This window comes from Suillus paluster, assembly GCF_016628075.1.
Source record: "Suillus paluster strain FC165 chromosome Unknown EDB91scaffold_12, whole genome shotgun sequence".
NCBI lineage: Eukaryota > Fungi > Basidiomycota > Agaricomycetes > Boletales > Suillaceae > Suillus > Suillus paluster.
In genome coordinates this window covers 446784-461615 of record NW_024537572.1, presented here as the reverse complement: position 1 = coordinate 461615, position 14832 = coordinate 446784, and the positions used below count along the sequence as shown (strand labels likewise).

The window sequence follows — 14832 nt, the reverse complement described above, 5'->3', positions numbered from 1 at the left end:
GTTTTCGGTGTATTTGTCTGATCCTCCAGGTGGAATCTTGAACACCTGAACATCAGGATGTCCACTACCAGGAGCACACCAATGCAGCTTAAGGAGAGCAGGGTAATAGTGACTTCCACGGGTTTTTCATCTGCCCCTCATGCCACAGTATAATTGACACCCATTCTTGCCACTATGCCTAACTATGCCATCCCAATATATGAGGCCAGGGCCATTAGCTGTCATGTAAAGGAGATGGAGGTCAGAAATAAAACAAGCATCGCGAGATGCATCCCAAATCAGAAGTCCTTCATTTTGGAGAGCTGCAAGATGGTGCATGCCTACAATGAGAAAAGAGTTGAGATTCTTGGGCTTATTGGGCCCTGGTATAAATCTGCCAGGATGGACATGGACTTTTCGATAGCGCTTGTCAGGGGTGAGATTGACAATAACCCAAATGTACATCCAACAGTCCAACTGTTTGCTTTTGTAGAGTTGGGTCCTGTCGAGTGAAACCATGAGGATTATGTCATTTTCTTTTATGTGCCCATCCAGAACCATGTCAAGGTAATTGTAACCCATGGCAATGTCATCTATGATAGGAATTTGCCTAGTTTTCTCTAACTCAGTGAGGATTTCCTGTGTGCATTCATGGAGATAGTGCATATCTTGTGCACTCTCTGGGTTCTGGTACATGGCTTGGAGTTGTGGGCCTATTGGTATAGTAACAAAATTTTGCACAGCAACCTTTAGTCGCCCGCTGCTCGCTTGCATTTTTGCCTGATTCCAGCAAGATGTTCTGCACAAGGGACAGTTGTCCTCATCAGCATATGGACCAGTGAATGCGAGACATGACTGTGGATATATATCATGCTCTATAGATTCAACTCCTGTGTATTTCACAATAAACTTCTTGACAACCTTGAAACTGAGTATCTCATCAGCACCTTCTGCACCTGCAAAGTTGCATGTTATAGCTCTATGTATCCAATCATAGGCATCTTGTGAACTATGCTCTGATGAACTCCCAGGCTCTCAATTTTACCAGGTTCTTGATGTGGATTACGCAGTCTAGCTAGGACGTCCTCACCCAGCTTTGCAACTGGATCTTCCAGTGAGGTGTTCCTGAGTAGGTGCACAAACACCATGGTTTTCTGCATTTTCAGCAGTACAGTGCTCTGGATGAGTTGGTCAATATCAATATTGGGCCTTGTGATAGGCCCAGAATTAATCTGGATGTCATCAGGAGCAGGAAGGTAATTGGGAGCAGGAAGGTTGTTGTTAAGACCGTGCTCAGGGGTAAAGCAGAATCTGAGGGGCTTGGCTTCAGCTCGTATGCTGCGCCCCTTACCCAAGTACATGCCCCTAATTTTGGAATGTAGTCCGACATGAGTTCTATGAGTTCCGACAGGATGTTGGAACGGGGGTCCTCTGAAGGAGGACCAACAAACTACTAGGTGAGCATGGGAAAGTCGGGCGGGGGTTGTTCCGCCCGACAGGAGGGAGGCGGGAGATTACTGTGGTCAGAACCAACAGTAGAAGCGGAACGGAGGGGGCTACTTGGATGAAGTCCGAAGCAGAGCGGAATGGAGGGGACAGATGCAAGAGTGCGGGGTTTAGTTCCAATGCACGGGAAGTTGGATGAGCAGAGGAATGGGGAAATGGGGGAACAGAGGAGCAGAGGAGCGGAGGATCAGAGGATCAGAGGGTGGCCGACCTAGGGAGTCAATCCCCTAGGCCGGCTAACAGGAGTTGACTAGGATCAGGCCCAAGTCAAAGAACAGAAGAGCAGGGCTTAGAAAAGGTAATATTCAGACTGAGTATCTACAGACAAATGTACATATGTTTATATACTCTAAGTGATGAGCATAGCATAGCAGAAGGCTATGTGCTGAGTGTACAGGATTACAATAGGATGACTCAGACATACAAGAATAAGGCTCGGGGAACAGTATGTACGCGACAGATCAGAATTGCTAGGGTATAGGGATTACTGGTGATCCGAAAAGCGGAACTATGATACTAAACGGGGATAGGACCAGTTGAGTGGTTCCTAGTCTAGGAGTGGACTGGTGAGGCGGTCAGACGGACTAATTGTTGGGTGGGACAAGACGAGGGGAACCGAGCAGGTCAGAAAAGCGGAGGGAGTAGGAGTAGGATCAGGCAGACCAATAGGGCGGAGGAGCGGAACCCCAGATAGGGTTGGATGGAAGGGGTATGGTGTTGGAGGACATAGGGGTAGTGTCGGAAGAGCGGAACGGGGTTAGGTGGAGGTAGCAGGGCTAATCCTGCTGAGATGCACTTCGTGCATTGTTGGAGAAGGAGGAATGGAGCGGACGGGGAAACAGGGGGTCAGACCAGGGGTGGGTGTTAAGGTCATGCTCAAGGGAGAGGTTGCTCAAAGGGCTTTGGCTTCAGCTCGTGCACTGCACCCCTTACCCGAGTACATGCCCTTTAATTTCCGGGGGATAGAGGGGAAGTCCAATGGAAGTCTGGGGAGTTCCGGAGGACTTAGTGTTGGTGGAGTTCGGCGGAACTCCGGAAGGGTTATGCGGGGACGGAGTAAGGCTACTATGGAAGTCCAGAGTAGAAACAGAACAGAGGTTGGACTACCCTAAGGTAGAGCCGGAGAAGTAGTCCTAAGGTTTAACCCCTAAGACTCGGAGGTGGACAAGAGGTGAGACTCAAGTCCGGAGATTGCAGGAATAAGCAGAACTAAGATGATATTCAAACTGAGGAGTTCTGGAGTATTACAGGGGTTTATATACTGTAGGTAACATATAAGTAAATCAGTCAGCAAAGGTAAGGGCTATGTACGAAGCATGTGGAAAGTCTATTACTAAGTGTAACGGATCAAAGCAGTGAAGTCAGAAATGAAGTAGGAATGGACGGATCAATAAGCATAGCGGAAAGGAACATAACCAGTGACCAGAGCAATAGCTAATCTAAAAGGAGTTAGGGGCAAGTACGGAGATGAAGGTGGAGCGCCGGGCAGAATAGCAGGATGGAGGACCGGACTTCAATGAAGTAGATCCGGAATTCCGGATCTGGAGGTATGGGATATGACAGTGGGGATGTTCACAGGTGGTATTGGAGGTGCTCGGATCTGGTATATGACAGTTGTCAGGAGCAGGAAGGTCATTTGTAGCGGGAAAATCATCAGGAGCAGGAAGGTCATTGGGATCAGGAAAATTATCAGGAGTGGGAAAGTCATCAGGAGCAGGAAAGTCATCAGGAGCGGGAAAGTCATCAGGAGTGGGAAAGTCATCAGGAGCAGGAAAGTCATTAGGAGCATGAGGCTCATTAGGAGCGGGAAAGTCATCAGGAGCAGGAAAGTCATCAGGAGCAGAAGTCATCAGGAGTAGAAATGTTGTCAGGAGCAGGAATGTCATTAGGAGTGGGAATGTCATTGGGAGCAGGAAGGTCATCAGGAGCATGAGTGAGAAGCTCGTTGGGAGCATGAGCAGGAAGCTCATAGTCATCATTGTCATTATCCTGTAAACTCTCATGTCAAACAGGTGAATATGTGCAGTTCTGAACACGTACCATACTGGGTTCAGACTGTTTGGCTCATTTGCAGTGTCCAACTTTGCATAAGGATTCTGCACTCTCTCATGCTCGTTTTGCAAGATTGCAGATCATGTCCAAGTGATGAATGCTGGGAGGTAGAGACAGAGCGCTCTCTATAGGTAGAGCTGGCACAATCAGCATGCTGTGCCCATGTAGCACTTGGCCAGTGCATATTCTTTCTCTCTCATCCTGCATGCTAGCTTCCTCCAGGTGCCTGTGCCACATTGTATTCAAAATCATGTGAGACTGGCCTTGATTATATTTGCTGCAGACACAGACATATCAGGGAGTGTTGTTGAGTCGCTTGAAACTGGAACTCACATAGAACATTCTATATAAAATTGTCCCAGCATTCATTATGATGTTTGGAAGATATACTCACCTTAGAGCTTAGATCTTAGATGTGTGCAGTGGCCAGATGCTAGTAGTAGTACCGAACACCATACTACTAGGTATATGCAAGCTAGCGATGTGATCAATGCGACATAGTGCACAATGTGCGATGCGATGTACACAATTATGTGATGCGATGTATATTGATACAATGTGTATGAAATTACAAACTAGCACAAACTAGCACAAATAGTCACAGGACTAAAACAGAAATTCAGTCCTCAGCATATCCCAGCTGTTTCGAGGACAGCCAGAGCTTACTGGGATTCAGACATCTGTCATGTTATTGTTGTCATCAAAGCCTAAAAGGATAACAACAGATACAAAAATAAACCTAGAAGATCAAAGGTAAGTGATAAGTCCACAGAATGGTGACTAAGTTGTAAAGCCACAGCCTGGGCCACCAGCTTGGGCTTTCAAACATCTCAGGCCAGGCAAAGGCCATTGTCAGGCCATGAAGTTGGCCCAGCTTAGCTTGGCCTGGCCCACAGCTTGAAGCCAGGCCATGCACATCACTAAGAGGAAACAGATATGTAGTGCACATGTTACTATAATAGATTGGGGTCATACTTGGAAGAATATAGAAGATTTGTTGCAGAACTTCTGTTGGCAAGGAGGTAGGAGCAAGGTTGTCCAGCTTCATATGGACCATGGCAAGTTCTGTCTGGATAGCACAATTCCCTTCAAGCAATTCCTCTTTCCCAAATTTTGAAACATTTGATGACACGGTCTTGGGAGATGTGACACTGGACATCCCAGCAGTTTTGTGCTACCTTTTCGAAGGTGGCATTTTGGCCTAAGTTGCCCCTATCATTAGACTGACTCTCACTTGAAGGAGAGCAGACTTACTTTTGAGTCTGGATATTAGTGCACTGGAACTAACACAATGACAAGAGCAAATAAGATGAATGGGGAAGTAGGAAGGATATGGAATATTTGCTCCAAAACTTCTGTTGGCAAGGAGGTAGGAGCGAGGTGGTCCCGAACCACTGTCTGGAGAGTACAAGTTTCTTCGAGCAATGCCTCTTTTCCAAATTTTGAAACCTTTGATGGCGCGGTCTGGGGAGACTTAACGAACATCCCAATATTTCTGCGCTGCCTTATCGAAGGTGGCATTTTGACCTAAATCGGTCCTGTCAAATTGAATCTCGCTTCAGAGAAGGAGAGCAGACTTACTTTTGAGTCCGGATATTAGTGGACTGAAACTCGAGCAACGTTGTACCGTCGGTGGGGGCAAATGTGCCCCTTCTCAAAATTGGTCACATTGTCACAGCGGCTGTCGTGAGTAGAGATTCGGAAAAGCGCAGACCGTATAATTCGTTGATCGAGGTGATCAACTCGGTGCCGGCTTATTGATTTGCGCCGTAACTTCCCATCAAGTAGAGACGGAGAAAATGAATCATTCAGATACCTAGCGAAACACGGTTACGAGAACCGTGACATATTAACCTCCTGGTTCTTTTTGAGCTCTTCGCGCAATATCAAACTCAAGGTTTTCCTGCAACCCGCCGCCGCCGTTCTCCGATCGGAACACGAAAATCACGAAGACTATCAAATGACGCACCTGGACCTGCTTCTATCCGAGTACTTCGGCGCCCAAGCACTGACCCATTTTCTCGGCGAATGCGTGTGAGCTTCGGAATCAGAGAATATTGAAAACGGGAAACGGACGACCATCATCGCGAACAAAAACGGCAGGTCATGATGCACAAGTTTGTGAGCCGCAGTTTGACCACCCACCCCAGAATTTTAGATGACTACATGCCTGCAAGGTTCGAACCGCCCGCCAAGGAGTCCAGGTATACGTCCATTTTCGTCCATGAGCACTACTGGGATGTAATGCTTACCTACAAAGTCCGAGTCACTGCTATGGGACGGCTCATGACCAGAGCTACATGTAATAGGCCGATCACGGACATGATTGTGCAGCGCTTGCTATGACATATGTATTAGCATTAGAAAGTTACTTACTTGGGGCCCATCGAAGATCATTAGAAGCGATCAAGATATGACTTGAACATTGGTTATTAAACGACCCTGCGCAACCGGTTAGTCTGATCGCAGCCTAAAGGCCCGCTTCGGTTTTCCCCCCGTGGGAAATAGGTGTTACATACGCGTTCTTGTGTAGGAGTACTCAGGTTTCTGGTCTTAAATGTCATGAGTCTGCCATCTCCTGCAGTATCTCCTTCCTTGAAACCAACTGAATTGATTTCCGCGAGTCGAAAGAGACAACGCTCGCAATCCATGCAATCAGATTCTTCATCTTCTGTAAAGCGTTCTGCTTCAGAAGGTCCTTCTTCCGCTACACCAGTGGCAGTCCCTATGACAGATACTTCTCCTGCCCGCGAGCAAGATATTGACATTGACGCTTACATGGCAGAACAGGGCGAGGATGTCCCTTTTCAACCCACACAGCCATGTCCTGTCACCATCGAGCACAAAGTGGCTCGCATCAGACAGTTACGTGACCAACCTATGGTCGCGGGCGATACGTGGTATATCATATCTCGTCAATGGTTCAGACGCTGGGAGATCGCTTGCGGAATCTTGTCAGACAAGGCAGTCGAGCCCTTGCAGGAGAAGGATATTGGTCCACCAGACAACACATCCCTCTTTGACTCCCAAGGCAATCTTACCTCAAATTTAGTCGAGCACATCGACGTCGAGTTTTTACCCCAAGAAGCTTGGTCCGAGTTCGTGACTTGGTGCGTGTCGCTTCTCCCCTTTCCCGAGTTATATCTGATCCATCTCAGGTATGGTCAGCCGATAAGTCCACTCCCTCGATCCGTTATCGCCAAAGCTTTCTTGCAGACTGCCTTGGAACTTCGTCCTCCACGTCTCAAAGTCTTGGTACTCAAAGACTTGGGTCCCGATGCTGATATCGCAGGTCCCCCACATTCCTACGCCACCGTCTCTATTAAAGACTCAATGAAGTCCCTTACCAAGGCACTCGTGTCCGCTGTCACCGCTCGTAGCAACGTTCCCTACAGAATCTGGAAACTGGAACCCGGTGATCTTTCAGGTTCTCAATTTCCCGCATCGAGGCTCGTATCCTGCGGGGCGGAGCTAGTTGGTGAGGAAACCGACAAGACAGTGGAGGATAAGATGATCGAACCTGAAGATCCTTTCGTGGTCGAATTCCAAGAGAATGGCACTTGGATCGTTGACGCATCTCAAGTTGTACGACCGCCTCCACCTTCAGTACACGGACCGCCACCCCTGTTCTCTGAGAATGATTTCTTCAGCCGTATGACCAACCAGCAAACATCGCTTCCAAACACTCAATCTTTTCGCACTCCATCGCCCTCGCGGCGAAGCTCTTCATCCAAGGCGAAGGAAACAACGGTCGCTCCTTTTAAGTCATTCGGATTTACAAAGGGTAGCAGTAAGACTATCCAAGTACCTGGCACCCTCGGTCTGGGAAACATGTACGCCTTGGTGCTAAATAGCAGTCGATTCACTAACACAGATGTAGGGGAAACACTTGCTTCATGAACTCAGCGCTCCAATGCCTCGCTCATACAAAGGAGTTGACAGATTATTTCCTTTGTGAGTACCTCTCTCGCATGGTTGCCAGCGATGCCAATTCATGGTATGAATAGCTGGTGTCTATCAAGAAGAACTCAATCCCGACAACCCGCTCGGCATGCACGGTGCCATTGCAGAGGCGTTTGGAACCCTCCTGCACCGCATCTGGGCAAGGGACTCGGCAGCCAGTTCGTACTCGCCGAGGGAATTCAAGTCGCAACTTCAGAAGTTTGCCCCACAATTCAGCGGATATCAGCAACACGACTCACAGGAGTTGGTTGCGTTCCTACTAGACGGGCTACACGAGGACCTTAATCGTGTTCTCAAAAAGCCTTACATCGAGAAACCAGATTGGGAAGGAGGGCAAGATTTCGAACTGGCGAAGTTAGCTCAAACGTCATGGGAAGGATACATGAAGCGCAACGATAGCGTTATCGTCGACCTCTTTCAAGGCCAATACCAGAGCACCCTAGTCTGCCCTGAGTGCCAGAAGGTACGTACCGCAAGACCATTTTTCGCTCTCCGTTGAGTAACGCCCTCGCAGGTTTCCTTCACGTTTGATCCGTTCATGTACCTCACCCTTCCCCTCCCTGTAAACAAAAAGTGGGAGCATGTTATCTATTATGTTCCGTGGGACCCATCCGTGCCTCATAGGAAGGTAAGACTCCTGTTTCATTTTATCTTCGTTGCGCTAGATATAATGTATCAAAAGGTCCCCGTCCAAATAGGTCGCGACAGTTCGTTCAAGGACCTCAAGAATCTGCTTGGCCGATGGATGGGGTCTAAGCCCAAATGGGTCAGCATGTACTTACACACTATCAGCTTCCTCTGCTAATCACCTGGACTCTAGTTGCTAACCTTGGAGGTGTTCAATCACCGTTTCTACAAGAATCTCGACGACAGCGTCCTGTGCGGCGAAATGGCCGACAGTGACAGGATTTTCTGTTTCGAGTTGCCCTGTAATTCGCGCCAGAGTCGCTCATACAAGCCGAAGGACGATGATCCCTACATCATTCCTGTGATTTTGACGGATGTGCTCCCTCCTCGCCCCGCCTACGCCAATTATTCTCGTGGTACAAATAACTTTGGCTGCCCATTCATTGCGGTGATATTTAAAGACGATGCACGATCAGTGGAGGGCATGTATGACGCTGTCATCGAACGCCTACGACGATGGACGGTCCATGAAAAGGACTTGTACACCTGGCAGACCGGTCCTTCTGTCGATGATACTGTCACGATCCCTATCTCAACGGTCTCACCCGTCGACTCCTTCACGGAGATCAAGGAGAATGGTGACGTTAACGAAGTTGACGGAATGGTCATTGAAGGCGACATCGCAGATCAGAAAATTCTGGTAGACGAAGATGCTGGGATGGAATCTGATACAGACGATGGTCTTTATCTCATTGGACCAAAACAAGGCGTCTTCAATTTGCACCTCTACACTGGCTACAAGGATTACAGCGCAGGTGGCTATGGTTCCAGTAACGGCCGACCCGAACATTGGGATAGCCGTATTGAAGAACTTGAACCAGGAGCTCCGTTACTGAAGGAGGGCGACGCTTTTATCTGCGAGTTCGACGAGAACATAAAGGCCTACTATTTCGGCACCTCGCAGGTCGAGAACTCGCGGTGGGAAGAGTGGTTCGCTTTCATGCATCCTGAGTTCGTGGCAGCCAAAGAGGCGGCTTTAGTAAAGAAGACGAAGGGGATAACGCTTGATGATTGTTTGGCCGAGTTCACGAAGCAGGAGCAGTTGGGTGAAGATGACTTGTGGTACTGCCCGCGTTGCAAGAAACACCAGCAGGCGACGAAGAAGTTCGACCTTTGGAAGGTCCCGGATATCCTTGCTGTACACCTCAAGCGTTTCAGTAACAGCCGTGCGCTTCGCGACAAGATCGACACATTCGTTGACTTCCCTATCGAGGGTCTCGACCTCACTGCTCTTGTTGGTGAACGGCGAGTGGGGACTAGCCTCGCCCAGAGTGGAGTCAATATCCAGGAGCTTGGCATCAGAGAGGTAGAGGAGCCTCTGATCTATGATCTCTATGCCGTCGATGAGCATCTTGGGGGTCTTGGTGGTGGGCACTATCGCGCGTATGCCCTTAACCATGTGACGGAGCAGTGGTATCACTTTGATGACTCGTATGTCTCGCGGACCGATGCCAGTCATGCAGTGGTCAGTCCAATCTCTTTATTTCTTTGTTCTGCGCGATCTGATAGTCTTGCACGAAAGAATTCCAACGCCTATCTGTTGTTCTATAAGCGTAGAAGCAGCGCTCCGTTGGGTGGCAAGACGCACGAGAAGATAGAGGAAGCTCGCCGTAAGGCTACGGCCGAAGTGGAGGTAGAAGCAGAAAGCGTTGCAGTGCAGGAGGTGCACCTTCCGACACCACCCAGTGAAACCGGCGCAGCTCCCTTTCCCTTTCCCCTCACGCAACAGCCTAGTAGTAGTGGCGGGTACATGACACCACGATCCAACCCGAGGTCAAGTCCTACATCATCGCCACCGCCTCTCGACGATGGGGATCCATCAACGTCGGAGGCACAGAACGATGATTCAATTGCCGACGACGGTCTTGGCCTTGGTCCTCTAGAACTTGCGAATCAGCAGTTTGATTTCCCAGACCCGTCAGCGAGGGCCTCTCCGACGTCCTCAGTCGAAGTGGAACCTGACTATGACGATGAACCCCCACGCAGTTCACTATTCCGCGCGCACGCAAACATCGACTCTTGGGTTGGCAGTAGTAGTCTGCCCTCACCAGTGGGTTCCGATTCCGAAATGAACCCATTTTCCGACATGAATTCGCAGAAGAAGAGGGACGCTGATAGCATGGACTTGTGAAGAAATACCACGATTATAGAGCCACCAGATGTAATTTACCTGCATAATCCCGTATCTTAATTAGTTACTACTAGAGTGTGTTTTCTATCGTACTTTACATCCTGCGCTTTCGTGGGGTGGCGGCTTAGCCGTGGGTGATACTCACTTGCCCTTCACAATAAGCAACCTTCCCTGTTCCACCATAACCAAGGTTCGCTACATGAGCAGGATTCATCCAGCATTGCTCTATCTGACTATTTACAACCCGACTTTACGTCCCAGTGAAGAGGTTTCCAAAGACGATGAGGATGCAGAAGAGCAAGCCCAGATCCTTTTCTACACTTCACAGGAACGCGCGGCGTCGCGCGACAAGATGCTAAGGCAGGTCGGACTCGCCAAGGCGCTCGTCAATTTCTCTGAGTAGGAGTTCCAGGTTTACCTCTGCGCAAAGACGCTCACTACCCAACAGGATATTCCATACGACCGACTCTTGCCACAATGTACATTCTCAATCAAGAAGGATGGTCATGCTCAATCCCGAACCTGACTTCTGGATACACGCAGTACGCCGACTCTCGATATGTTGATGCGCTCTTATGCTATGTTTTACTAGGCGGTAGAGCTTGCAAAGACACCGCGGACGCTTCCGCCTAAATCGAAGGATAAGGGCAAGGGCAAGGCTAATGACAAGGGAAAGGGCAAAGAGAAAGAGCAAGCAAGCGCTCTGCAACCCTCTTACGATTATCACGACGGTTCGCTTCACGATTACGCACTTCGCGCCCACTTGCTTCGGGGATACGAGCAATTCAAGCTTTCGCATGGGTCCTTCACCTCGATTTTGAATTCCCTCGGGCAAGAAGCATTAGAGTTGCAGCTAGAACGGTTCTTCACCATGTGGGCATGGTCATGGAATCTCAGCAAGAGTTTTGAGTTGAACAACGACCTTGGTGCGTTGTGCGTCTTGATACCGCGCATATATTTACTGATTTGAATCAGGATTATCGCTTCACCCATTATACCCCTCTATTCTACCTCTACTGGATACCTTTTCATCTCAGTTACCGGCTGGACTGGATGCATTGTTTCTCTCTCCTCCGCACGTAGTTCCATCTACCAGATACAGACAATCTAATCATACACCCGCGCTCTCGCGACACCTTCTGTCTCTCATTCCACCACACGTACCGCGGCATGAAGCGGACCATCGTTCAGAAGCCTCGTCACTCACCGAAAAGGGAGCGACTGCAAACGCGGCAGCTAAAGAAGCCATTTCTGGCGTTATCCCCACCAGTGGATTCTTGGGCATGCCTTCTAGTCTCGCCATGAGTATGGACGTCCGGAAGTGGAGTTGGCCTGGGGCGTTGTCATTTGGGAAGGTTGCTGAACGAAAAACGCCGGTGACAGAACAAGAAGGAATCAATTCTATCCCCTCCGTGGCCGAAAGCACGAGTACGGTGACTGCGGTCGACAGGGGCGCTTTGGAGGATGCAATATCCTCAACCGATCTACGTGGCCTCCTGGAGAAGGCAGATGATAGATTGCCCGGCACAGATCCTGATGCTACACACGAAGCGGGTTCGGAAATGGAGCACAGTGGAGATACTCCGCGACCTTCCAGAGTCCCATCACCACTTCCCGCAGATGCTTCATCCACAGCTCCTCACGAACCCGAAAAATCAGATCCTTGCCGTCAATTGGACTTCGCTTGTACATTCGTATTTCTAGCTGAAAGCGGTGATCCGTTGCAAACTCACCGAAGGCAAGTCATACATCTAAGAGTAAGCATTGTTTCGTACTCATTCTCCAGTTATGTTTACATTGCCTTGCTAGTGTCAAGCCTTGGCCGTGGCTCTCACAGCGGATGCTGATCACGTAGAAGACTATGATATGCATGTTATATCTGAAGCTGCATCCCAATTGCTACGGGACGTTGAGAACCTGATCGTTGCGGAGGCGACGCGGTATGTGTGAGACTGTAGAGCAGAAGAGCAGAACTCACATACATACAAACAGGGCTTCTGAGACCTTACCTTCGGCGACGAAGATTTTGCAACCCAAAGACAACTACCTCATTAGTTTTGGCGATTTTACTGCAGCCAGTCCTGACTTCGTCGCGAAGTCAGATCACCTATATAACGGAAAGCAGCTATTGGAACAGTGCGTGTTACACTTTTCCACTCTAGTATAATCTTGACGGCTCTGCAATAGGGAACTGCACGTCACTGAAGTATTTTCCCGAGGTCAACAACCGCAGCACTGGCATGTTTCGAAAAGGGACAGCACCGGTGGAGAAGAAAGAGAAGTTTTCCTCGAGGTTGCACGGAAGGAGACAAGTTTATCTGACGTCGATAATATCATTCAAAGGCTTCATTTAGATTCATTCTAGCTTGCGTTAAAGATTTTTCTCAACCTATAACGCAAGCGCCTCCCTAGCAGACGCTTTATCGACCGTCATAGACGTGGTCAACTAGTCGTGATCAATTCACGATCACTTATAGCCTAGCGATGGTAAAATGTAGTATGTCCGAAACGCGTTAATCACGCTCATTCTCAGTCAGCTTCCTTGCGTCGAAGAACGACAAGCTTGATCTGAACCAACCACCCTCTCAGCGTGCGAGTATACACTGAACAGTACTGGTCGTCGCGCTATATATATGGGGTTGATTTTTCAAGTACGTGACTAACTCGTCGCGATCGAGTCTGTTTATCGTCCCAAAGTGACATCTGTCGACTCCTCGCCAAAATGATTAGGACTCTTTTCAACGGCGCTGCGCACCTCACCGTTACTGGTTACCTAACTGTATCGTTCTTTAAGGAAGCTGTATTGGACCCTACAAATCAGCTCATGGACAAAGCGGAGAAGGTCTCCAATCTCGGCGTCGTCGCATCCAATTTCTGCCTTTCGACAATGAATCTTCTGCTCGCCTCCAACAAAGCCGCTCCCCAATTTCTCAGCAGCGATATCAAGCAGAAACCCGCACCCATGCACGATTCGGCCGAGCCCAATTTATTTCTCACTGGCGACGACATCGCCGAAATGATATCCTCTCTACTCGCACCTCAGCCATTCGACTCCTCATCAGCAACCGAAGCCGCCGCTTCGCCAGTCACTTGCACTACACCCTGCTTTTCATCGCCTATTCAGAAACCGAAACCGAGTCCGACACCATCCTTGTAGACGAGTTGGTCACCAAGGACATCTCCGACGATGCCTCAGACACCCAACACGAACACCTTGACGACTCGCATGGTTCCCCTTAACCATTGAAGCCTCCGGAGCTCATACTAGTCACCAGCCAGACGACATCTGATGATGTTTTTTTCCCGGACCCGACTTGGAGCTGGATACGGAACCCACCGCCACTCAACTCCTGCAACTCCCTCCTACTGAGCTTCGACCTCAGAGGTCCCGCCGGGGAAAGCTCAACTCCGGCATCCTCCACGGTCCCCTACGACCCGGTGTTATACTCCCACGTGGTTGAAGGCCAGTCCCGCACATGTCTACGCACTGAAGTCTTCGATATCAGAGGTCCCCTACGACTGAATACCGATGACGCATCATCAACACTACGGCCTCCTTCGCTGTCCCCTACGACCGGGAGTTCCACTACCCACGAAGTTGAAGGCCATCGCCGCGGTCCCGCACATACATCTACCCTAGGTCCCTCCTGTTTCTTTCGCTACGTAGAGGTCACTTGATTTGTTTCTTTTCCTTTGATTGGTACTTGACAGACAATGGACTGACTATTTCTTTTATCTCCGTCATCTATGTGGACCTCTTTTGATTTTTTTCTCTTTCCTCTTGACAAACAATGACTGCCCATTTCATTTTTTTCCTTATGAACTCATCTCCTTCATCTACACATGTAACTGTCTTTTGATTTGTTTCTTTTTTCTCTTGACAGGCAATGGACTCCCCATTTCCTTTATCATTTATGGACTCATCTGCATCTGCATCTGCCGTCTTTTGATATATATATATTTTTCCTTTTATTCTTGTCGGACAATAGACTGCCCATTTCTTTTACTTATGGACTCATCTCCCATCTACGTTACGCATTTCTTTTCATTGACACTGTTCCACATTTTCGTGCACGTTACGATGACGAGTATTACATAGAATCAACCTGTAGTTTCTGAATCCAATCCTCTTTTTTACTGTGGTGCTCTCGAGACACTCAAGGTTCAACGTGCGCGCAAGTGAAACGTGAGACAGGGCAGCCTCTGGTACGTACTCGATAATGATCACTGGACGAAACATGAATGCGGAGTTACACAGCTGCAGCCATACATATTGGTTAAACTTGAATGTCAGTCAGGACTCAAGAATGTGTGGTCCCGTTGATGCGATAAGATAGGCTATCTCGAGTAAGATACAGAAAGAGTATGACTCCCTTGGTTTGACGCTTCTTTGGTTGCATTGCAGATGCAGGTCAAAAGAACGACTCTGAGTCTTCCTCCGATTGGTCTGTCTATGGGAGACTACTAAGATGCACAAGCGCCGTGTTCCCCCCGGTGTTTTGAAGCTCAGTGCG

The 14832-nt window shown here is 48.9% G+C and overlaps 5 protein-coding genes across 5 annotated transcripts; 3 read left to right on the top strand and 2 right to left on the bottom strand.

Moving 5' to 3' along the window:
* Positions 1 to 378: 378 nt before the first annotated feature.
* On the bottom strand, positions 379 to 717 carry EDB91DRAFT_1030842 (uncharacterized protein; the record flags this gene model as incomplete). The annotated part of the gene is made up of 1 exon (XM_041312711.1): positions 379 to 717. A coding segment is annotated over one exon (339 nt), but the record flags the coding sequence as incomplete, so codon positions are not given.
* A 2207-nt stretch (positions 718 to 2924) lies between these two features.
* Positions 2925 to 3461, bottom strand: EDB91DRAFT_1245844 (uncharacterized protein; the record flags this gene model as incomplete). The annotated part of the gene is made up of 1 exon (XM_041322598.1): positions 2925 to 3461. One exon carries the CDS (start codon positions 3459 to 3461, stop codon positions 2925 to 2927), a length of 537 nt encoding a protein of 178 aa, XP_041179906.1.
* A 2725-nt stretch (positions 3462 to 6186) lies between these two features.
* On the top strand, positions 6187 to 10318 carry EDB91DRAFT_1048951 (uncharacterized protein; the record flags this gene model as incomplete). The annotated part of the gene is made up of 8 exons (XM_041313439.1): positions 6187 to 6647; positions 6696 to 7370; positions 7418 to 7491; positions 7545 to 7963; positions 8015 to 8128; positions 8183 to 8266; positions 8321 to 9652; positions 9710 to 10318. The coding sequence occupies 8 exons, from the start codon at positions 6187 to 6189 to the stop codon at positions 10316 to 10318; spliced, it is 3768 nt and encodes a 1255-aa protein (XP_041179905.1).
* Positions 10319 to 10418: 100 nt separating this feature from the next.
* On the top strand, positions 10419 to 12943 carry EDB91DRAFT_1118237 (uncharacterized protein). The gene is made up of 7 exons (XM_041318073.1): positions 10419 to 10717; positions 10767 to 10860; positions 10911 to 11244; positions 11294 to 12075; positions 12128 to 12258; positions 12311 to 12454; positions 12506 to 12943. Exons 1-7 carry the CDS (start codon positions 10518 to 10520, stop codon positions 12681 to 12683), a joined length of 1863 nt encoding a protein of 620 aa, XP_041179904.1. The 5' UTR covers positions 10419 to 10517; the 3' UTR covers positions 12684 to 12943.
* A 97-nt stretch (positions 12944 to 13040) lies between these two features.
* EDB91DRAFT_1245842 (uncharacterized protein) lies at positions 13041 to 13996 on the top strand (the record flags this gene model as incomplete). Its single annotated transcript, XM_041322597.1, has 2 exons — positions 13041 to 13471; positions 13594 to 13996. 2 exons carry the CDS (start codon positions 13041 to 13043, stop codon positions 13994 to 13996), a joined length of 834 nt encoding a protein of 277 aa, XP_041179903.1.
* Positions 13997 to 14832: the final 836 nt, after the last annotated feature.

What these genes read in the sequence shown, in the direction of transcription:
- EDB91DRAFT_1118237 (XM_041318073.1), top strand. Translation starts at nt 10,518, where the DNA reads ATGAGCAGGATTCATCCAGCATTGCTCTATCTGACTATTTACAACCCG. An exon ending in TGAGTTGAACAACGACCTTG is followed by an intron (nt 11,245 to 11,293) that starts GTGCGTTGTGCG and finishes GATTTGAATCAG; the next exon opens with GATTATCGCTTCACCCATTA. An exon ending in ATCGTTGCGGAGGCGACGCG is followed by an intron (nt 12,259 to 12,310) that starts GTATGTGTGAGA and finishes ACATACAAACAG; the next exon opens with GGCTTCTGAGACCTTACCTT.